This window comes from Cavia porcellus, unplaced genomic scaffold (assembly GCF_034190915.1).
Source record: "Cavia porcellus strain 051 isolate PalLab524CR breed Dunkin Hartley unplaced genomic scaffold, mCavPor4.1 scaffold_25, whole genome shotgun sequence".
NCBI classification, from domain to species: Eukaryota; Metazoa; Chordata; class Mammalia; order Rodentia; family Caviidae; genus Cavia; species Cavia porcellus.
The window spans coordinates 12509810-12532743 of NW_026947508.1; the positions used below are offsets into that span (position 1 = coordinate 12509810).

Sequence of the window (22934 nt, forward strand, 5' to 3'; positions counted from 1 at the left end):
CTCCTGACATCACATGCATCTGGGGAGTGCATCCAGAGAACTGCTTAGTCTTTCTGGGCCTCAGTTGATGCATCTATGAAAATGGGCCAGTTGTATGCCTGTCCTTGGGATGCTATTCCGGTGCAGATTCCCTGAGATGATGTCGGGTGCCAAGCAGGTGGCTGTGAGTGCTTTGGAAGATCCCACGATCTTAGGTGTTAGTGAAGGCCAGGGCCTGAGGGAGCTGGGGGACCCTGTATGCTCCCTGAAGGCCGGGGGTTGGTGCTTGGGCATCTGTGGCTGTCTCTGCAGGAGAGGGTATTTCCAAACACGCTCCAGGGGACCGTGGGAATGGCGGGGTTCTAGGAGCAGGTGGAGTGCTGAGTGGGTGGAGGCCCAGCCCAGCTTGCTCTGTGTCCCAGGCTGGCCCATCTCTTCTCTGGGCCTCTTTTCTGGTCTGTCTTGTGGGAGTGGTGGCCTCGAACTTGCCCACTCAGCTGTTGAGATGTCGTACTCAGGTGGAGAAGGGCTGGCAGAGATATCCCCAAGCTCTGGGTCTGCCTCTTCGGTCACTAGTTGCAGGGTCCCCTGCAGTAACAGGGTTTCTAACAACGGTCATCACCTGTGCCCCAGCTGCCACCTCTGCAGACATTAATCGCCATGGTTTTTGCTTAAAGATAACCTCCCATTTTTCTGTAGTCCCAGGACTTGAGCCTCTGCTGGGCCTCGTGGCATCTGATGGTCTCCCCAGATTTCCTGGGGGCTGGACTTGAGGGGCTCTGGCTCAGAGGATGCCTGCAGTCCACACAGAGCCACCACACATGGTTACCTGCCCTTGCTAGGTCCTTGCACGGGGTGGATTCTTTCCCAACGGCCCCCGTCCTTGTTTATTTCAGCCCACTCGCTTCTCTTCCTCATGGTCTTGTAGGGAGGTCGCTGACAGCCAAGGCAGCTGAGCAGCGGCTGCTTCTGAGCAGGTTTCCTCAACGCCACGTTTTCCCCGTGTGCCAAAGCATTTCACCTTCATGCGCTTTCTGGAGTCTGATCTCACTCGTTTTCTGAGATGTTTCTTGCTGTGTTCCAGGCTGGTCTTGAACTCGCTACGTAGCCCAGACTGGCCTTGAACTTGCGATCCTTCTGTCTCAGCCGCCTCAGGGCTGTGCACCACAGCACCTGACTCTCACTTTGTGGTGAGAGTAGTTTTTATGCAGGTGACAGAGGAGGAAATCTGTCGGGGAGCAGGCACTCTCTTCTGGCCTTAGGGTGGTGCCTTTCCCAGCCTCAGCTGTGCAGCAGCGTCTCACGCCTGACTTGACAAGGATGGCCTGCCGGCTTCTGTTCCTCCAGATGGGGACTGTCATTTCTTTGTCCCCAAGTCTTCAGACCAAAGCACTTCCTGTGAGACTTTGGAGAAAAACAGACACTCCCTGTCTCTGGGCCAGGCACGCCCCCTACTGGACTGTCTTGGATGCCACGGAAACTCGGATCAGGGACCAGAGGGAGGATCGGCCCCTTCCTGTGTCACTAGCTCCCCAGCAATACCCAAGGACAGGAGAGGGCCCGAGGCTGGACTTAACCTTTAGTTTTCTTCCAAGAGAGGCCAGGGAGTGGGAGCTTGGATCGCAAAGTCACACGATGTTAACAGGAAGTTACTGCGTGTGTGTATCAGGCACCTGTGCTTGTCCCCATTTTCTTAGCCCCATCCCACCACTGGGCTGGCTGCTTGGCCCTGGGGTCCCCTGCTCATGAGCCCTGCCCTGGCTGCAGGGGTGGAGCGGAACCTTCTCGATGAGGAGGCGCGGCGGGCACCCCGGGAGGCCGAGGACCTAGGCTGGAGCTCCAGTGAGTTCGAGAGCTACAGCGAGGACTCTGCAGAGGAGGCCAAGCCGGAGGTTGAGCCTGCCAAACACCGAGTGTCCTTCCAGCCCAAGGTGAGGGACCAGGTGGGAGGTGTCTCGGGTCCAGGCTCTGGGACCCCTTCAGGGACGGAGTGGTAGGTGGTGATACTTGAGACCTGCATCTGGCCTCCATGATTCCCCCAAGAGTGGTGAGTGGGGAGCCAGGGGCCCAGGTCATCAGTGGGAGGGAGCGACCCCCGGCCGCTGTGTCTGTGGAGAGCTGAGACAGGTGGGTGTGGTTCAGACCTGGCACAGGTACCCACTCCAGCCATTCCTGTGCAGACCTAGTGAGCAGCTCGTGCCATTCACGGGCTCTGACTGGGCTTCAGAACTGTTCCCACTGCAGCCACCCAGCTGACAGGGTGGGGGTAGGGTTCTGCTGACACCGAGGCAGAGCTGCCCACGGGGAGTCCTTCCAAGGCTCTAGATGTGCCAGCCGGGCTTTTGGCTTCTCTGGTGTTTGTGCCTGGAGCAGGCGCACCATGCCTATCCACAGAGGACTCTGTCAGGCCGGGAGGAGGGCGGGTAGGCAGCGGCTTCTTACAGGGCTGCCTGATCCGTGGTGACGGGGACCCCTCAGTCTCCTTTTAAAATGTCAGAGGCAGGCAGGTGAGATCTGCCTGTGAGCCTTTCCCCTGACAGCTGCTGGGCCAGGTGGGGCCCAGGTGAGGGGTCCAGGGGCTTCCAGCTCATTCCTGAATTTTGGGGTCCCCCTCCAGGAGAGGTCACCTCTCTGGCCAGCACTCACACCCAGGAGTGTTCGGGTTGCCTCTCCTCCTCCAGGATAGGCTCTTCCCAAGTCCCAAGCAAGAGCCCTTGAGCCATAAGCTCCCATGATGGGCCCACGCTGGGTGAGGAAACTGACCTTCATACCTTGCCAGCCATGAAGCAAGGTGTTTATGACACTTGCTGTGTGCCAAGCCCATGTCCCAGGAGTGGTTGGGGGTACGTGGGAGCAGGAAGACCAGATCCAGGCTTGGTGGACCTTTATGGTCTGGGGATAACGAATGGGAAACAGTTTGTCAAAAAGAAGGAACCCCTTCCTGTAATATGAGCCACGTGCAGCCTGGCTGTGGGCTTGGAGGGATGGAGACCTTGAGATTAGCGAGCTGCAGCCAGAGGAGACTCCAGGGGTCCAGGAGCAGGAGTGGCCCAGCAGCCCAGTGTGCTGCATTCCGAAGAACCAGCAGCATACACTGCCTTCCCGTGGTGTTAGTGACGCAACTTCCGGCCCCCAGGTCACTGACTCACATGAGGGTGAGACCCGTGCAGCGTAGCCCTGCTCTGGGTGTGACCAGTGGATCCACAGTCCATTCTCCTCTCCCGCTGTCACCTCACCAGGCCCTGCTGGAGCCTGGGAGGGAACTGTGGGTTTCTCTGGAGGGAAGGGAGAGGGGTGACCGAGCTGAGGCACTCCAGCCGTAGTGCTCACATCTGTCTGGGCATCAGAGTCCTGCGAGGACTGGGTGGAATTGTAGATGCCAGGGTCACTTCTTGGGACTGTGGTTCAGAGTTTGGGTGAGGCTTAACCACCACTGTCTGTCCTGCTGTCTGTCCCTTGGGTTGCAAGGGGCCCATTTCGTACCCCTCAGCCTGGCCCTGGGCTGGGGTCTGGGGCTGCCTGGGAGCTTGTGACCCTCACAGTCTCACATCTGGGGCTTTGGTCTCTGCCTCAGCCCCACAGGCCATGTGGCATGATGCTTCTTGGGGTTTCTAACGTGAGAGCTTTTTCTGTACCATAAGCCAAAGCCCAGCCAGCTGGGAAGGTGTGGGCGGTGTGGGGCTGTTTTTTCTGATGCCCGCCTCTGCCCAGGGACACTGCTGCCCTGTGCCAGTGGGGTTCTGCTCTGCTGAGCTGCTCAACCACCCATCCTGTGCCTGGCACGTAGCAGCACAATGTGTTTGGGGGCCACCGCTTCTTGGCTTGCTGTGTGCTCTGTGTGCTGCGGGGCTTTGGGCTGCAGGTGTCTGGGGGAAGTGTCTGTCCTGTCCTGGAGTCAGGACTGCAACCTGGTACCCTGCCCAGCACCAAGAACACTAATGGAGCCCCTCCCTCAGATACCCAGAGGGGTCAGCTCTGGGTGGGTGATGCATGCCAAAGAAAGTAACCTGGGGGTCTGCAGAGGGATACCTGGCCAAGCTTAAGCAGCTGCTTTGTTCCTTGAGGACAGCACATGGCCACCTGTGGTCAGTGTGGATTTTCCTGCCCCTCTGCTCTGTGCTCATCAGCTTGGTGGGGTCGGGGCAGGATTTGTGCCAGCTTTGCTCCCAGCCTCCTTTAAGGATTGGCCAGCTCAGGAGGTGACCTCCGACCCTAACATTTCAGACCCTGAGAGGTAAGGGGACCAGGGATTGTGGTTTTTATTGGTGTGCTAGCCCATCAGATGTCGGCTCAGCACAGGCTCCAAACCACCCAATGGTGTGACCTGGGTCACCTGCTGGATCCCTCACCTTTTTGGATAAAAATAGTGGCCATCTACTCCTTGTGGTGCAGTTTACAAAGCAGGCTCATTTACCTGATTTTTCTGATAGTCTAGGGTAGTTAGAATTATTGGCATGAATTAGAATTAATGGCATTAGGTGCACATTTTGTTGACAGAATGATCAGTGGGACTGAAGCTCAGAGAGGTTAAATGACAGGATTAGGGTCACAGTAATGGTGTAGCCAGAACCCAGAATCACAGAGATATAAAAAATACCTCAGCCATCTCTTTGTCCGTGCATCCATTCATCCTCTCTCCATCCATCATCTACCCACCCACCCATCATCCATTCGTCCGTCCATCCATCCATCGATCCATCCATCCATCCATCCATCCATCCATCCATCCAACTGTCCATCCATCTAACAAACACTGAGTACTTGGCATTTAAAAGAAAATCATGGTAGTGTCCATTTTCTGGACACTGTGCTCTGGGCTTTACCTGTGGTCCACTGACTTTGCCCAGCAACTCTATGAAGCAGCTATTAAGCTACCTTCCCATGTGGAAATTGCACAGCACAGGAAAAGGCCTGTCCCAGCTGGCAAGCAGGAGCTGATTTGTGTGCAGGCTTGCCTGCCTTCAGAGCTTACTCTTCATCTTCCTCCTTGTCTGTTTCTCTAGAAACAGTGCCTGCCTTGCTCTTTACCGAAAATATCCGTTATAGGTCATGAATATATGAATGAACGTGTGAACGTGTGTTTGAACGCCTGCCTGTTGTATCCCTCGCAGAGTGTAAGAGATGCCCACCCAGCCTTCCAGGCAGTCGCCTGCCCTCTCCCTCCCCCTTTCATTCACTTCTTCCTCCGGTGGTGTGCTGGGGCAGCTCCTGCCAGCCCAGCAACTGTGTGCATCTCTTTACAGACCCACCGCCAGCGATGTCACTCTGGTAGCCACAAATTGGCTAAGATGTGCAAAGTCACACGGGATTCTATTCAGGAAGAAGCAGGAAATATCTCCTGGAATAGTGCTGCCTGTCTGGATTTCCATTCTTTTATTCTGTCGCCTGTCTCTTCATCCATCCATCCATCCATCCATCGCCCGCCCAGCTGTATGATCACACAACCAAATGTGTCTAATTGTACCCGTCCATCTGTACGTTCGATGTTTGCCCATCTGTCCAGCCATCCGCTACCCATCTATCCATCTTTCTGTGCGCTTGCTCACGTATTCATTTCTCCTCTGTCCTGCCTGTCCATCCTGCCCATCTGTCCACTGTCAGCCATCATCTTACACACACACTGAGAACCTCCTAGGTTACGGGCCCTGTGCTGGGCCCTGGAGAAGACGCAGTCCTCCACTCCCAGCATCGTTCCTGTTCCCTGAGAAAGGGGTCCTGGGCTTGTCCTCTGCTCCTGGGCTCCCCAGAAGCCAGGACCCCCTGCCAGGACTCCCAGGGGGCCGGCCTGTTGGGCTGGGCGTTGCTGGAGCGGATTCCAGCCAGACCCCATCCAGCTGCTGCTGCTTCTCGGGCTGGGAAGCCGCACCCCGCCTGCCCCGATTGTCCGATTGTCCGTCTGCCACCTGACCTGAGTCTCCTTTTTCCTCTGTTGTCTGTGTTTTGTCCTTCTTGTCCTGCCTGCTCCTCTCACCTGCTCTCCTTCTGCCTGGCCGCTTGGGGGCTCCAGCTTTCTCCAGACCTGACTAGGCTAAAGGAGAGATACGCCAGGACTAAGAGAGACATCTTGGCGTTAAGAGTTGGGGGGAGAGACATGCAGGAGCTGAAGCACAAGTACGATTATAAGGTACTGTCTGTCCACCCCTCCCCAGGCCTGGAGGGGCCGCCTGCGGCTGCAGAACCTCAGGGCCTTTCTGCTGCGCTGGGCTGTGAGGGCGGGCTGAGCCTTGGGTGTCCTGGACCTGCACCCTGGCTGCATTTTGCATCTGGGCTGCAGCTGGGCGATGGCTTATGCCAGCTGTGCCTCTCACAATCTTGTTCCTGCTTCCTCCACCTGCAGCAGACACGCTAAGAGTCACAAGAATTTCCCCATGGGTTTTCAATCTTTAGGGCCCTCAGAATCACTTGGGGAGTCCTTTGTTCTTAGGCAGATTTCTGAGCTCTCCCCCTGAGGTGCTGATTGCCTAGGTCCGGGGCACAGCTCAGGAACCTGCGTGTTTAGCATCCATGGTGGGTCTGGGTTATGCGGTGAAAAATCAGTGTGGGTGATCTTGGATATCCCTGCCCCTCCACGCTCTTCAGAGAGGTCCAGGTTAAGGAGAAATCCTGCTCGGATGGGACTTGGGCTTTTGGGTGCTGTTGGCCATTAGCAGCCCTTAAGTGAACCCCTGCTGTGTCATAGCAACAAACTTCGAATCCTGCAGCCCTGGGTTTCTTCCTCACTGAGTGATCAGGACCACAGGGTGCTAGATGTTCAGAGCTCGGTGACTGTGGCCTCTGTTGTGATCTCATGCTGATGGTCTTGTTCCCCACACCACCACTCAGGGGCAGGAGCAGAGCACTGGCTGGTGGTCAGCCCCTGTGGCCATGGCAGAGCTGGGGTTCCAGCCAGGTCTGCACACACTAAGGCTTGAGTGCTGTCCTGCTGCCCCCTGCACCAGAGCTGGGCTGCCCAAGAAGGGACACTCTCACTGTTCCCCAGTGTGGGGCAGTTTAAGCCATCAGGAAGTGAGGCTTGGAGAGAAGCCGTGGAGGGCAGAGCCCAAGGGCAAGGCACGTCCCCCATCACAGCCTCGCTGTCTCGGGGACCCGCTCAGGTACTTGCTTGCTGCAGGCAAATGCCAAGTGAAGGGTCCCAAGTGATCCCCCAGATGTTCTGTCCCTCAGATGGGCCCTGAATAGTTTTCTCCCAAGAACAAGAGAAAGGCTATATGGCCCCCAGAAGAGGCTATCCCCCAAATGTCCAGTTACTGGGGTGGACATCTGTCCTTCCATCAGATCTTCAAAGGCGCCTATGCCCTCTCTCTCCAGGAGGCCAAGGACCGTTCCTTGTAGTTGTGGGGCGCCACTGGGCCCCACTTCCCTTTTCCCCCACCAGGGCTGCTTCCAGAAGGCAGCCTTGTTCCTGAAAAGTCACTGCCCTGTCCCTGCGGCCCTGACCTTGGGGCTTTCCAGCAAGCATTCCTCCCCCAGGCCCTTGAGCAGTGCAGGGCCTTTTAGCTGGGGACCAAGGGACAGTGAGAGGTGACAGTAAGGACAGAAGAGGCCCGAGGATGCCTGCAGATCTGTGTCCCCTGCTCTCAGGGCAGTTTGAAGGAAGAGAGGGTTTTCCTGGAACCGTGCTGTCCCTCGTGATGGCCCTGTGGCAGCCTCTATTGGAATTAATTAAAAACGGCTGGGTGTGGTGGCTGGCCTGAGCCTATCCTCCCAATATCACAGGCTTGAGCCCGCCATGGCCAGCTTGGTGATTTGGTGAGGCCTTGTTTTAAAATTAAAATGGATTGGAAATTAGCTCAGTGTGAAGGCCTGGGTTCAATCCCTGGGATTGCAGGAAAAAAAAATAAAAAAAACATCATGAGGAATTGGGGTGCACAGTTACAGTGGTGGAGCTCAGGGGCCATAGTCACAGAGGCCACCGTGTTGGGCAGGACAGACACAGAGCATTACTGCTATTGCAGAGACCTAGTGGTCAGTGCTGACTGTGTAGGACAGAGAAGGTACCAAGAGCGGAACCAGTGGGTGAGAGAGGTGGGGGCCACAGAGTGGCACTGCACAGCAGCGCCCAGTGGTGCCCCCTCGGGCACGGTGTCCTCCTCCTGCCTCTGCCTGCTCAGCTTGCTGTGCCCACGTCCGCCTCCGGGACAGCTGCTTCCCGCTCTGTCCGCTTTGTCTTCCCCTTTCCCTGGGCAGCGGCTCATGGGGAACCTGGTTGTCGGGGGCAAAGGATGGGTCCTTCCCTGGGCTTGGTGATGGGACAGGGTGTGTCTTCTGTCGCCACCAAAATGGCACAGCAGTCCAGCTGTTCGGTGCACCTCCCGGTCTCCTAGTCCACACAGACCCCGAGAGGGTAGGTTTTGCTATTTCCCAGGGGAAACTGAGGCTCAGCAAGGTGGAATGACTTGTCCACTTGCTGGGGAGGAGCCGAGTTGGGATTTGAAGCCAGCCCCGGGACTCCGGCCTCCCCCTCCCCAGCGTCTCGTAGTTTGACACCTGTTCCCAGGGTTTGTCCTGAAGGAAGCTGGCGGGTTGGGAGGCCCCACCCCCGCCTGCAGGGAGCCCTGCGGGGCACGATGGCACCCACTTCTGTCTCGTCGTCCCTCCTGGCTGTGGCTGCTCACCCCGCTGGCAGGAATGGGCCAGGATGTTCTCGGGTTGGAGGAGGCTGGTGGCCCGCAGGTGTCCTTCTGCGTCTCTGATGCGCCCTCTGCCTTTACTCAGATGACCCAGCTCATGAAGGCTGCCAAGAGCGGGACCAAGGATGGGCTGGAGAAGACGAGGATGGCCGTCATGCGCAGGGTATCCTTTCTGCACAGGAAAGACGTCCTTGGTGAGGCGCTGGAGGGGTGGCGGTGGTAGTGTCTGGCTTTTGTGGGTTTTGTGGGGGTTGGGGGCAGTTCCAGATGTCCCTCTTTTCAGAGTGCTGGCCCTTGCTCTTAGCCGTGAGCGTCTTAGCCTCCTGCTTACCTGGCCTCCATCCCTGCCCTATCCATCTGCCTATCCTCCAACCGGCCTGTGTTTATTGAACACATACTACGTGCACCGAGGGGTCACTGGGGTTGTAGAGGAAAGGAGTGTGGAGTGGCGAGTGGGAGGTGAGGAACAAGCAGGAACCGGGGCATCAGGTCAGGGGCAGCAGTGCAGGCCTGGAGGTGGAAGGTGTGAGGTGTTCAGGAAATGATTTTCACGCCTGGGACCCTAATGCTCTGGGGGAGGCTGAGGCAGGAGGCTGGCAGGTTTGAGCCCAGCCTGGGCAAACTGGCGACTTTGTGAGACCCTGCCTCCAAATACAAAACAAGGGCTGGGAAAATGACTCTGCACAGAGTTGGATTTAATTCCTGGTACCCCAGAGGGAGAAAAAAGAAATGATTTTCATGGTGGTCAGCCTTTCTCCAGCATTTGCTCTGTGCCAGGTGCTCCAAGAGCTCGTGGAGCCTCCCTTTCCCGTTACAGATGCACCGAGGGAGGTGCAGAATGTGCCATGTTTCCGGGCTATAGATGGGAACGAGCACAGAGAGGCTGGGGGACTTGGCCAAGGACACACAGGCGTGGAAAGGCTGGAGGGGCCTCACCTGGCTGGAGCGAGGGTGGACGGGAGGTCTGTCCTGCAGGAGCCTTGTTAGGTGGTGGCCTTTGACCTCATGGAGCCTGGAGGGTCATTAGAGGGTTTTCGGTAGCAGAGTCTTATGGTTGGGTTTGAGTGACTGGTCTTGCATCGTGCAGGTTTTAGTTAGCATCTCCTGTGTGCTGGCTGCTGGTGGAGTCTGCGTGATGGGAAATAAAGCACAAGCAGAGATGTGACATGGTGCTGGGCAGCGGCAGGCGCTGTAGGGAACAGCCGTGCCAGAGGCTGGGTGGGGGGACTGCCAGCGGGGTGGGTCCTGCCGATTGGGGTGGGGGCGGGGAGAAGGAGTCCCTGGGGAAGTGGGACAGGTGCGAGAGGGTCCTGGCAGAGCCTGGCTGCTGCCCACATGCTCTCCTGGCCTGTGCCCAGGTTTCTACTGGTGCCCGAGTGGGCTGCCAGCCCCACATGCCTGGCCCAAGGCTCGGTCCCTGGAGCCCCTGCGCACATGGGGTGGCCCACTCCCCTGCCCTGTGCTCATCTTTTGCTTCTGGTCTTCACGGGACACTGGTCCCCTCTGCCCGAGACCGCTCTGGCTGGGACTGAGGAACACTGCCAAGCAACAGGGGGCAGGGGACAGGGCCAAGCAAGGCCCAGCCATGCTGTGTGCTGCTCACGTCTCTGGAGGCCACAGATGAGGAGATGAGAAATGCTAGAACAGTGGCCCTCGAAAGAGGCCTCTTCTAGAGTGTGCCCTTGAAATACAGCTTCCAGCCAGAGATAGCCTGTGCCTTCTTGGAAAGCTCAGCATTGTAGCTATTCTATGCCTCAGTTTCCTCATCTGGACAGTGGGGCTAACAATGGCACGCATCTCCCAGGGCCATGGTGAGGATGACAGAGGTCATGGGTGCAAAGAGCCCTCCATGGCGGGCGTTGTTTCCAATGGCAGTCAGCCTGATGTGGAGGCTTTGGGTGGCAGGGTGTCGTCACATTGACCTGAGTCACATCCCTGCTCTGGGGCCTCTGGGCTATGACCTTGTCCAGTTCTTCTCCTCCCAGAGCAGTGGGTTCCTCCTCTGTACAATGGGTTGAACCCCGTGTTCCCTGAGCAGTGCTGAGCAAGCTGGGTGTGCGCAGGACGGGGTGCTCAGGGTTTGTGCCCTGTGTCTTATTGGGGAGCAGGCCCACGGAGGACAGGACAGGCCGAGTGGCTGGGGATTGTTTCTGGGACACCCACGAGCTCAGAGCCTCTCCTAAGTGACCCTCCCACCAGTGGGGTTATTAATAGTCGCCTAGCTCGGGTCGAGGGCCAAGAATGTTACCCAGCAGCTCGTGGGGGAAGAGGAAGCCGCGGAGCCGGCGGCTGGGGTGGGTGCGGAGCGATGCCCGCGGCGGCATCATGTGGGCCAGGCAGGAGGGCCTTCGCCACCCCTACTCCCACGCGGTCGTCCGCTGTCCCTCCTCCTCCTCCTCCTCCGTCTCCTGCTCAGGTAAGAGCCTGCCCCGAGCCCCTGCTCACTGAGCCCGGGGGGTCACCCTACTGCTTTCTCCCCAGTACCAACTTCCTGCCAAGGCCATTGAGCAGTTGGGGTGTTGCCTCTCAGTACCTGAGCCCCGCTTGCAGGGCCGGGACCCTCCTGGGATGGCCCTGCTGCACTCTGCCTGGCCTCGCTCTCCCCGAGGCCTGCCTGGGCTGCTGCTGCCCCTCTCGGCCTGTCTGGCTTCGGGTTTCCCTCACTGTGTCCAAATCCCAGCTGAGCTTGGCTTTCTTGGTCTTGTTGCATTTTTAATGTTTAATTTTCTATGAAAAAATGAAAATGCAAAGCCAAATGATTTCGTTTTCTCTGGGCTTATTTTCTTCCCTCTTACAGGCGTGCAGAAGGTAACTATTTTTAGTGTCTAGTGATGGGGATATGAGCTGCTGGCCTTCACCCAGGCGGAGCAGGGACAGTGACTTCTGGAGGAGTTGACGCTGAGATCTAGGCCTGGGATGCTGCTTGGTGTCCCCTCCCTCGCTCCCTTCCTCTCCCCTGGCACAGGGGCCCGTGCAGGCCCCGGGTGTAGCAGGAAACCCACAGCACAGGGCCTTGCGTTGCTCCGACCCACACGGTTCCAGGGGCTGCTGGCCCCCGACGGAGTCCAGGGCTCATGCTGCGTGGCCCTGAGCCCCTGAGCCCCTGCAGCCTGAGCAGGGTGTGTTCTCTCCACTTTGGCCTTGTAATCAGCCCCTCTGACTTTCCAGGTGACTCAGAAGAGGAGGACATGGGGCTGCTGGAGGTCAGTGTGACGGACATCAAACCTCCGGCCCCGGAGCTGGGTCCCATGCCAGATGGCCTGAGCCCTCAGCAGGTCAGTGGGGGCCTGGGGTGGGGTCTGCAGAGACGGGAAGTCGGGGTCCCAGGGTGCTCTCGGGGGCCACAGGGGTCTGGGCCTGGAAGAGGAAGTGATGACTCGGGCTCTTGGCAGAGGGTGGGGGCCACCTAGGCTTTCTTCTTAGCTGGCTGCTCTCCAAACTGGAGTCCTGGGTTCCGTGCCGTTGGTTTGGGGGACCGTGGGGTCCTCTTGCCCCCGTGGCATCCGGGCCTGTCCTGAGTGTTGTTTGAGGGACGGGCTTCAGGGAAGAAAGGCTGAGAAGCACTGAACTGTGTAACTTAATGGCAGAGGACTGCAGGTGGCGGTCCCCATCCGAGGTCCACCTGTCACCTCACTGGGACACTGCAGCTGTTATAGGTTTTGGCGGGGAGCTGGGGCTGTGGCAGTGGTGTGTTCCTTCTCCCAGAGGATCCCACAGATTGGTGGCTTTGCTTCGGGACTTTGTTCTTGTCACAGCTCTCCCCTCCCCACCTGGATTTTGGCAGCTGGGAGGTGGGGTCTGAGCTGTCTGGTAATGAGCCTGCAGGGGAAGGGATTTGCTTGGTTTTTGGTTATCGGGGAAAACATCTGGCCTTGTTTGGAAATCAAGAAGACTGCCCCATGGGTTCTACTCCCGCAGTACCTGTGGCTGGCCTGAGTCCCTTCTTAGGACGCTTGCATTCATCGATCTCTGAATGGCTCTGAGGAGGTGACAGCTTGCTGAACCCCTTGACAGCTGTCAGGGAGCCAGGCAAGGCCCCAGGCTTCTCACTCCCAGCCAGGCCTGCTCTTTCTCCTGGCCAGTCCCTGTCCCCTGAAGGCTTTTGTGACCCTGAATCAAGGACTGTAGGTTACTCTAGGCCTGCAGTTCTCAACTCAGAGTGTTTGAACCCTCTGGGAAACATCTGGCAGTGCCTGGGGACATTTCTGGTTGCCACAACTCAGGGTTGTTGCTAGCATTGGTGGGTATTGGCCAGGAGGCTGCTTATAGTAATCTGGGGTACTCTGGGCAGTCCCCCCACCCCAGCTACTCAGCCCACATGTCCAGATGCTGGGACTCAGGATTCTGTTCAGGGTGCTGCTTAGACTTCTAGAGGTTACTGACACCACATCCTGGGGACAGCTTGTAGGACAATGGCCCTGGCCATCTATGGGACTGTGTACACCATGGGCAGGCCCAGGGGAGGAAGGGAGTGTGTATTGGGGGAAGAGTTGAGAAGCATGTACCGGGGGAAAGGGGAGTAGTGTGTGTGGGGGGAGCTGGGTCAACACTCAGAACAGCTGGGGGTGCAGTGGGTCACCCTCCCACATACAACACCTCTGTCCCCACTCTGCTATGCAATAGATGGGCTGGGAAAGATTTAAAGCCTATACCCAGATTTCTAGCTTGCACCTGTACCGAAGGCATCTCCGTGTCTGGGTGGGACCCAGGTGGCAGTGTGTTTTAAAGGTCCCTGCATGACGCCAATATGCAGCAAAGTTTGGGACCTGCCACTGCCAAGTCCAGGGTGTCGGGGTCGGGGAGTCAGTTACACCTCCCCTGACAGGTGCTGGCTAGGGAGTAGGGTCCTCTCTGTGGACCCTGCTCCTGGGGTGCCAGTGCAGGCTGAGGGGAGACAGGATGACGAGAAAGGGGAAGAGACTGGGGATGTTTAGTCTGAGACGGAGACCCCGGGGAGGAGGTCACCCCAAGGACTGTCGGGGAGGAGGGATGGCTCGTGGCCTCTCGTGACCTCCATCAGCATCCGTAGTGGGTGCGTGTGTGAAGATGTGTGCAAACAGAGGCTCAGCAGGGTCCTGCACTGGGGACCCGCGCTCTCTGTTGCAGGCTGGGCAGACAGTGTCTCTCCGGTGGGCAGGGGCTCTGCAGGGAAACGCAGCCCCCTGGGCCCTGGGGTCCCAGGTGTGGCTCTGGGAGGCCCGGACCCCTGTCCCGTTTCTGTCGCCTCCTTCCTATCCCTGGGCCCCGCACATGACTGCACTCTCTGCCCGCGCAGGTGGTCCGGAGGCACATCCTGGGCTCCATCGTACAAAGTGAAGGCAGCTACGTGGAGTCGCTGAAGCGGATACTCCAGGTGCAGTGTCGGGGGCTCCGAGACTGGGCAAGGAAGGCGCTGGGGAGGGGCTCTCCAGGGGCATTTGGGGACCATTTCAGGGAGAAGGAGCCCAAAGCCAGCACTGTTCATGGGGCCAGCAGGGCCAGCAGTTGAGGAACACCAAGGATCCCTAGCTTCTTCGTGTTCATGAGGGTGACACTTCCCAGACCGCCTGGATTCTGTGAAGGGAGTGAAGTGTGTGTGATCTCTTTTGTCCCTGGAAGGGGCTGCATCTTCTTTGCCCATTTGGGAATCCTTGGGGCCCATGCTGCATCTCCCCAGCATCCTGGGGCTCCCCAAGGCAGAGGCTGCTAAGCAGATGCTTCTGTGGGGTGACCAGAGTGTGCCAGTGGGGTCTGTGACTTGAAGCTGAGGCTGGGAGCCTCCTGGGATGTTGGAGTGAGGTCACCAGGCAGGGACTTCCAAGGTGGGAGGCGCTGATGACACCTCTTCCTCCCAGGTGTCAGGCACGGAGAGGTGGAAGCATCCCGCTTCCCATGGAGGGGGAAGAGAGTGGTGCTAGGTCTGTCCCTGCCCAGGGACAGAGTGGCTCAGTGTGTGTCCCAACACACACTCTCCAGCTGCCACCAGGAAGCTCCTCCCATGCAGGTGGCACCTAAGAGACCCTCTGGCTCCTAAGTGCAAGCTGAAGTCATGGGCTGCGGGTTACAGGTAGCAAAGAAAGGCCAGGCATGTTGAATCCAGAAGGGCACACAAAGCGTGGGGATGCCTCTCCCACAGCAGGAAGGCCCCCCCGGGGTGCTGAGTCCTCCTGGGCGGCCCTGGTGGCAGGTGGGGGAGACTGGGCTGGCCTTGGCCTCACCCCATCCCCCCACAGGACTACCGCAACCCCCTGATGGAGATGGAGCCCAAGGTGCTGAGTGTCCGCAAGTGCCAGGTGGTGTTCTTCCGTGTGAAGGAGATTTTGCACTGCCACTCCATGTTCCAGATCGCCCTGTCCTCCCGCGTGGCCGAGTGGGACTCGACAGAGAAGATTGGGGACCTCTTTGTGGCCTCGGTGGGTGTCCCCAAATTCTTTCCCCAGTATTCCTCAGTAAAACCACAGTCACTTGGTGCAGCCTCCTGCCTCTGCCTTGGCCAGGCCAGGTGAGGGTGTGGGTCAGAGTGCAGCAGGGTCCCTGAGTCTTCCTGATCCAAGCTGGCATGGATAGGGTACCTTCGTGTGCCCAGGATGTCTGAGGAGAGGTCTGCCAGGCCCTGGTGCCAGCAAAGCCAGGGCCTGGCCCTGAATCTCCCTGAGTGGCAGCATCTGCAAGAAGTGTCTGGTCTCCAGCCACTGTGGGTGGCCAGTTGGCAGGTCTCAGGCTCTCTCCCCAGGGGACCGGCCTCTGTTTGAGCCTGGCCCAAACCGATGGCTTGGTCCCCGAGGAGCCTTCTCTTGGTCCAGGAGGCCTGCGCCTGGTCCCAGCTCAGTTCTGCAGCCTTAGGCAGGTCCAGGCCCTCTCTGGCTGAGGGTTCCCCATCTGTGAAATGAGAGGGTGTGTGGGGTTCCTGGCTTTTCAAAGTGAAATCAGGGCATCCCGGAGACACAGGGGTGCGAGAGAGGGTCAAGTCTGTGGAACTCTGCTTTGATCTATTTTAGGTCATTGGGTTCTATTCAAAGAAAAAAAAAATCATTTTGAAAACCTCAGCTCTTGTAGACCCATTAAACAGAGCCAGTGTCCTGGGTCCTGCGCTCCAGAGGCTCTGATGAGGGGCTTAGCTCCCCGAGAGGGTCTAGGAGTGTGGTCTCTGGGGGTGGGGCGCGGGTGGTAAGGACATGGGTGTGGTATAAGCCATGCCCCTATCCTCCCTGTCCATCTGTGGGCTCTGGCTGCTGTAGAGAGACCCCCCCGGCTCTTCTCAGATGCTGTCTAGTCCCTGTGACCTCTGAGCCCCGTTTCCCCGCCTGGCTGGATGACGGGTCTGCTTGTCTTGCCGTTTGTGGAGATCTTGTGGTCTTGTGGGCTGAGCTGTGGTTGTGTGGGGTAGTGTCCTGCCCTGTGTTGATGTGCGCCCTCCTCCCTCCACCCCTCCGTCTCTCCTTCCCCTCCCCGCCCCTCCCCACAGTTCTCCAAGTGCATGGTGCTGGACGTGTACAGCGACTACGTAAACAACTTCACCAACGCCATGTCCATCATCAAGAAGGCCTGTCTCACCAAGCCGTCTTTCCTGGAGTTCCTCAAGGTGGCCTGGGTGCTCTTACCAGGGCGTGGGCTGGGGGTGCTCAGGAGGGAGGCCCAGACACCCACCCTTCCTCCTTGGCTCCCCCAGTCTTCCACCCAGAGGAGGGTGAGAAAGAGCTGAGGGATGTTAGGCAGCTTGGGGTCCTAGAGCTTTGCAGGGGGACCCCTGTGGAACAGGAGGATGAACTGTGGGAACCGCTGGATGGGCTCCCCCTGTGACCCCGCTGACCCCTCCCTCCCCTACCTCCTGAGCAGGAGGCCTCACCTGTCCTTCTGGCGGGCAGCAGCTCAGAGGTGCTGAGCTGGTTTTTGCTGTCATTTGCAAAAGGATGAGAAGAATTCCCCCAAGTCTTGGGCATCTCCTGGGGGGACAGAGGCTAAAGGGCTGCAGGGTCTGTAGGTAACTAGCGGGCTCCCAATTTCCCTGATAGCCCTGTCTACAGGGAGCCTGTTGCCCAAGGACACAGGGCTGGAGGGGCCCAGGCAGGGGAGAGGGGTGGGAGAGAGTGTTCCAGGTGCGAGGGCTGTGATGGGGCGATGGGAAGACCGAGTCTGGATTCTGGGGGTGTGGGAGGCCTGCTGGGGAGTCCTAGGAGAGAAGGCCACGAGTTTGGTTTGGGCCACTCAGGACCTGCTGGCCTAGGGCTGGGACAGAGGATTTCAGGCAGCAGGAGCCACGGAAGAGTTTAGAGCTGGCGCAGGCAGACAGATGTGGGGGCTGGTGGAGAAGCTGCGGGGCTCTGGGGGGCGAGGGCCAGGACAGCAAGGAGCCCCTGTGCCCAGCCCTCACACTAGCCCGGGCCCACGTGCTTCTAGTTCGGGGAGCAGGATTGGCTCCTTGGGCAGTCAGACCTCAGGATTAAAGGGCTACCTCGCTCAGTTATGCCTGTAGTTCAGAGACCCACTCCGCTGCCCACCCTGCTGCCCACACTGGCCGTCTCGGGAGTGTGGGGTCGTCCATGGCTGCAGATCCAGGGGTCCCACTCAGCTCTGGTCTCAGGCCTGTGCTGAGCAGGGTCCAGGGGCCCCAACAGAGGAGCCTCCACACTGGGTCCTCTCTGCAGGAGGCCAGCGAATGACATGACCTTGTCCCCGACAGCGGCGGCAGGTGTGCAGCCCCGACCGCGTCACCCTGTACGGGTTGATGGTGAAGCCCATCCAGCGGTTTCCACAGTTCATCCTCCTGCTCCAGGTACCACGCCCTCCGGACTGCTGTGGGGGGTGGGAACCTCCTGGGGGGGGGCTGGACCCCAGCTGTTATCCTGACCCACATCTCGTCCCAGCCTTGGGCTCTGGCCTCCTTGTTCTCCTCTCCTGGTGGGGAGCATCATGTTCCAATTTGTAGTTTGTACGTCTGCCCAGGGCAGGAAGGGGACCTGTGACTTGCAGGCTTCTGGTAGGACGGGCGCTCTACCAGCCCAAGGGGTACCCACCCCGCACAGGGCCCAGAGAGTGGGGGATCCAGTCCATTGCTAGGGTCTCCTGGGTGATCCCTTGGGAGCTGAGGGTGGCTACCGAGCCCGGGGCGTAGAGAGAGTGGCATTTCCCTCCATCTCTGCAGACCTGCCAGGCTGCAGAAATGGGCTGTAATCTAAGCATCGGAATCCATCAGTTTGGATCCATGCATTTGTTTATCAGCTACCATGGTAACCACTTTCAAGGGTCCGGTCCAGTGCCACTGGGCACATTTACCTGTGTGGCCGTCCCCGCCACCATCTCCTCTCCAGAGCATCTCCTCTTCCAGCTGAACTTCGTCTCTATGACTCTGTGAAGTGATGGTTTCCCTGCCCCTCTCCCCCGGCCCCATCCTACTTTCCCTCTCTGTAAACCGGGCGTCCCTGGGGCACTGTACTGCATTCTTTTTGTGTCCAGCTTAGTCCACTCAGCGCCATGTCCTCCAGGTTCCCCACGCAGAAGCCTGGGTCAGAGTCCCTTCCTTTTGAAGGCTGCATAATATTTCCTCGGGTGCCTAGGCCACATTTTGCTGATCGGTCGTTCCCGTGGAGGCCCTTGGGTAGCTCCTCGTTTGGGCTGTTGTGAATGACGCTGCCAGAGACACCATGGGTGGCTATCTCTTCAGAGCCCTGCTTCCAGTTCTTTGGGTGGATACCCAGGAAGACCCGCATGATTATTTTCTTCTGAGCGCTCAGTCTGTGTCTTGGGATCTCGTGCTGGGCCCTGTGTCCCAGCCGCCAGCTGAGTCCTTTGCAGACCTGTCGGGGCAGGCGGTGTGGCAGTCAGGGCCTTGACTTCAGCCCATGGAGGGTCTGCGTGGGAGGGGTTCCCAGTCCCGGCTCTCTGTGCCTTGCAGGACATGCTGAAGAACACCCCCAGGGGCCACCCCGACAGGCTGTCCTTGCAGCTGGCCCTCACGGAGCTGGAGACGCTGGCCGAGAAGCTGAATGAGCAAAAGCGGCTGGCCGACCAGGTGGCCGAGATCCAGCAGCTAACGAAGAGCGTCAGCGACCGCAGCAGCCTCAACAAGGTGAGCTGGGCGCTCCCTCCCTGTCTTCCCCCTTGTCTCCCTTCCGCCTCCCTCTTGTCCAGCTCCTCCTCCCTCTCTCCCTCCCCGTTTTCGCCCCTCACCCTCCCTCCTGCTCCTCCTCCGCTCCTGCCTCCTGCGCCACCACAGCCACCCACTAGGTGGCAGTGTTCCCCGAGGGAGGCGGCCTTTACTTTTTCAAGTCCTGAGCGGAAGGCTGAGATTCTTGATGGGCTCGGCATTCTTACCAATTGTTATTTTAAGATGAAAACAGATTTAGTTCATTCCTGTGATTGCTAGAAAATGTACTGTAGCTAAATGAGTGGGCTGTGGAATCTGGGTTAAAAATCTCGAACCACCACAGTGGAGCATGTTTGTCATCTCAGTACATGGGGAGACTGAGGCAAGAGGATTGTGAATTTAAAGTCCTGCCTAGGAATTTATGGTAGCTCTGTCGCAAAATAAAGAAAATAAAAGGGGCTGGGAACATAGGTCAGTGGCAGAGCTGCCACAGGTTTGACCCTTAATGTCATGCACACACACACACACACACACACACACACACACGCGCACGGGGCTGAGTTTTACCACTGGTATTGCTGTGTTTGTCCGCAGGGGAATTCCCCAGCCTCTCTTGAGTTTCACTTGCTCCCTCTAAAATGATGAAATTTCTTAGCACTGTTGCCCCGAGCCTCTGGGGAGTGAGGAAGAAGGCACAGTGACACCCAGAGAGAGCTTAGGAAACACGGAGAGGTGTAAGGTTTGTGCTGCGCTTTGGGGTTGGCACCTAGGAACGTTTTGGTACAGAAATCCCGAGGCTTGGGGAGGGAGCTCAGTGCAGAGCGCTGGCCTGGTGTGCAGGAGGTCCTGGCCAGGGTCCCACACCTGGGCCAGGGCCCGCAGATCTGTGGAGAACCCTATTTTGAACCCCAAGGTCACCGCTCTGATAAAGTGTAGTCCCTCCGTTTCCCCGCTCTCTTCCCCTAGGATGAGGGCTGATGTGCGGGGCCTCATCCCCTGCACAGTGCACAGGTCTGGGAAAGACCCGGGACCTCTAGGCACTGGGAGTCTGAGAGCAGAACAAGGCCTGGCTGGCTCCTGGGAGGGGCTTCAGTGCTGGGCAGGAATGTCCTAGTGCCCAGAGGACGGAGGGACGGCCGCCCTCCCTGTGCCTTGCATTTGCTGGTCCTGATGCCCTCCGGCCTGTGGGACCTGTCTGACCTCCACCGCAGGCCCACAGAGAGGGGCTGGGCCGAGGTCTCCTGGGGTCCCCGCAGGCCTGAGGCTCAGCCATTCCACATCTCAGGACCCTCAGCCTCGGGCCAGATTCAGGCAACAGATGTGTTTCAAGGCCCACATGGTGTTTTTCAAGAAAAGGAAGCAGAACGTTTACAGATCGGGAAATGAGCCGAGAAGCTCAGGCTCGGGGATCTTCCAGGAGTGGGGAGAAGCTGGCATCCCCGCCCGCATCCTGTGTGGCACCGCTCTCCCGAGCTGCCCACTCCCTCGGTCCCCACCGCTTTCTCCCACTAGACTGGGTTGGCCCGAGGCACCTGGGTTTGCTTGGCACGGATCCTCCCCTGGGGGATGTCCCCGTTCAGGACCTCAGAGGGGAGTTAGTTTGGCTGTCCGGAGAAGAGGCTGTGGCCCCAGCAGGGCCACCTATGCTGGCCTTTGTGTCCCTGCCTCCCACTTCCTGTGTCCTGCAGAGCCCCCTTGTCCTGCAGAAACCAATCCCGCAGCATCCCCCTGTTCTGTTCTCCTCCCCTGTACCCCATGGAGACCTGGCAGTGGTGCACGGTAGTTGCTGGGTGGAGGTCAGAGAGACCCATTAGATGCTGGGCCAGGGACTTGATGTTCCAGCCTCAGTTTCCCTGTTCATCAAGTGAGGGGTGAGCTGGGCAGGTGTGTGATGCTGCTGTGAGGGGTGTGGTGGTGGCCGCACTGGTGATGGCCACCCCAGAGGACCCTCCTTGGACAGGCTTGGCCACTCTTGGGACGTGTTCAGCGATGACCCTCTCGCCATCACCCAGTGAGAAGAGGAAATGAAACTGGTGTTCCCTGAAATGGAGCCATCGCTATTTCAAATTAGCTGACACAGGGGCCTCCAGGGGCACGTTGGTGCAATATCCGGATTTCTTTTTTTTTAATCTTTTCATCTGCTAGAGGGACAGGGTGGTGATTGCAGGAAGCCAAATCTTCCCTGGGTGGGTCCTGGCACACTGGTGGCCTGGCGTGGGGGCCCTGCTGGCCTTGCGGTCTGAGCAGTGTTGTCATGAGCTGCGCTGAGTTGTTTGCGGAAACACCGGGGGTGGGGGTGAGGCCTTCCTGAGCAGCTGCAGGGGGTACCCTAAGGCTCCCGGAGTCTACTTCGAGGCAGGAGCAGTGGGATCTCTGGCTTGCACCATGCAGGGCTCTGCTCACACCACGCACGTGACCTGGCTCCGTCCTGTGCTGTCATGCGGTGCCTCTGGGCACCTCCACCTCACCTGACCCCCGGAACCTCAGTTTCCTCATCTGAGGAGTGAGCAGGCCTCACACAGCTGCCGAGCAGTTGGTGACACGGGGAACTTTGCATGCTGACCTCAGTGCCCGATACATGGCCACTGCCCGGCATCATTCAGACCTTTGATTGTTGACTTGAGAGATGTGATTGTCTGGGGATTGGGGCATTCTCTCTAGGGAGGCTTTGGGGTACTCTGTCTTCTCTTGGCCAGCAGGATTCCAAGGAAGGAGAGGACAGTGGCTGTCTGAGTCACAGGTTTAGGGACTGCTGGATTCTTCCCACTGTCTCTCATAAAAGTCCCTGTGGGGGAACAAAGGTGGTGCCAGTGCAAGTCGGGGTCTTGGTCTTCAGCCTCTCCAGAGGGCCCACTGTTGACCCGCAGCTCTGTTTCTGGCCAGCCAAGAGCCAGAGGGGCTGAGGCTGTTGAGCGAGTTTAGGTGCAGCGGGGCAGGTCCCTGGCAGAGTCACACCTCTCTAGGGTGGGGACCATTGTGGAGAGTTGTCTTGGGCCAGTGGGTCCCTATGGAGTGTCCTTGGAATGCCCCACACAGGGCCAGCTGTGCTACTGTGCCCCTCCAGGGCAGCACGGAGAAGGGCCCTGTGCTCTGGGAAACATGTGCCAGCCTGTATTGTTCCGTGGCAGCAGGCACTGACTTCTGCACAGGGCCTGGTCCTGTGGTTGTTCACTGCGTTATCCAAGCAGTCATATCTGGGTCGCCCTTGGGCTGCGAGGCAGGTGCTGATCTTCCCTGCCCTTCCCCCAGCTGTTGACTTCTGGCCAGCGGCAGCTGCTCCTGTGTGAGACGCTGACGGAGACAGTGTATGGTGACCGTGGGCAGCTGATCAAGTCCAAGGAGCGCAGAGTCTTCCTGCTCAACGACATGCTGGTCTGTGCCAACATCAACTTCAAGTGAGTGGCCCCAGCCTGGGCGGCTTCCCCAAGCTTAGCCTGGTCTGTGACCAGTGCTTGGTGCTAGGAGGTCCCTGGAGAGGCCATCAGGGCAGCCCCAGTAGGTCACTGTCCTACACGCAGAGCTGTCCATTCTGCGATTCTGTGCTTGGTACCCAAAGCTCCCTGGGTTTTGACCATTTGGAAATTTCTAAGATTCTTCCCTGTGTTCAGTCCAAATCCCTGCTGCTTTCACACAAGTCCGGTTTCCTCTGCCCAGCTTGCTGGGTTTCTCCCCATAGCCCTCAGGAGCCTGGATCCCCAGCTATGGTCCGGAGGTTGTAGAGACACCCAGAACCAGGCTGTCGGGCTGGGCTCAGCCTGAGATTCCTGGAACCTGGGCTGGGGTGAGAGTGGCTCTTAGACCAGACAGTGGCCCGGGAGCTGCACTGGCTTCTGGGAATTTCCAGTTCTGCTTACGTAGGATGTTCATACCAAGGGTGAGACCCTTGGCCTCACCTGAATGTGGGGAGATCCAGTGTGCTGGGTGCACACTAACCTGGGCCACGAGGGCCTGGAGCTGGGGCTCCCACTCTGCCCTTCTCAGTGGCCCGTTCTGGCCCACTATTTTGTCCCCTGCTTGGTCCTGTTAGTGTCAGGGGTGTGGCCCTTTGAGAATTCCTGCTGTGACTATTCCAGTGGGCTCTGGGCAGAAGGTAAACAGGTTAAAAACATCCGGAAATAGAATTGTGGCAGTGATAGTGGCGCTCAGTGGGGGAAACACCATCCTCAGTGGAGGTTGAATGTTGGGCCCAGCCTCGATCTCCTGTCCTTGGGCTGGTTGGCCATGACTTGGTGGGGAGGTAGGTGAGGGGCATGCCGAGCTGG

At 58.4% G+C, this 22934-nt stretch overlaps 1 protein-coding gene across 5 annotated transcripts in view; it reads left to right on the forward strand.

Moving 5' to 3' along the window:
• Positions 1–22934, forward strand: part of Arhgef10l (Rho guanine nucleotide exchange factor 10 like) — a 125067-nt gene that overhangs the window by 58194 nt on the left and 43939 nt on the right. For 3 of the 5 annotated variants that reach the window (XM_023565737.2, XM_063235611.1, XM_063235609.1), the window contains exons 7-16: positions 1747–1910; positions 5987–6103; positions 8695–8803; positions 11778–11884; positions 13885–13962; positions 14822–15001; positions 16054–16170; positions 17269–17361; positions 18481–18654; positions 21922–22067. In XM_023565737.2, coding sequence (XP_023421505.2) covers positions 1747–1910; positions 5987–6103; positions 8695–8803; positions 11778–11884; positions 13885–13962; positions 14822–15001; positions 16054–16170; positions 17269–17361; positions 18481–18654; positions 21922–22067 — 1285 coding nt within the window. Of the gene's footprint in view, positions 1–1746; positions 1911–5986; positions 6104–8694; positions 8804–9906; positions 11026–11777; positions 11885–13884; positions 13963–14821; positions 15002–16053; positions 16171–17268; positions 17362–18480; positions 18655–21921; positions 22068–22934 lie in introns of those variants that run through there. The other 2 variants (XM_063235610.1, XM_023565738.2) reach the window with 2 other exon arrangements.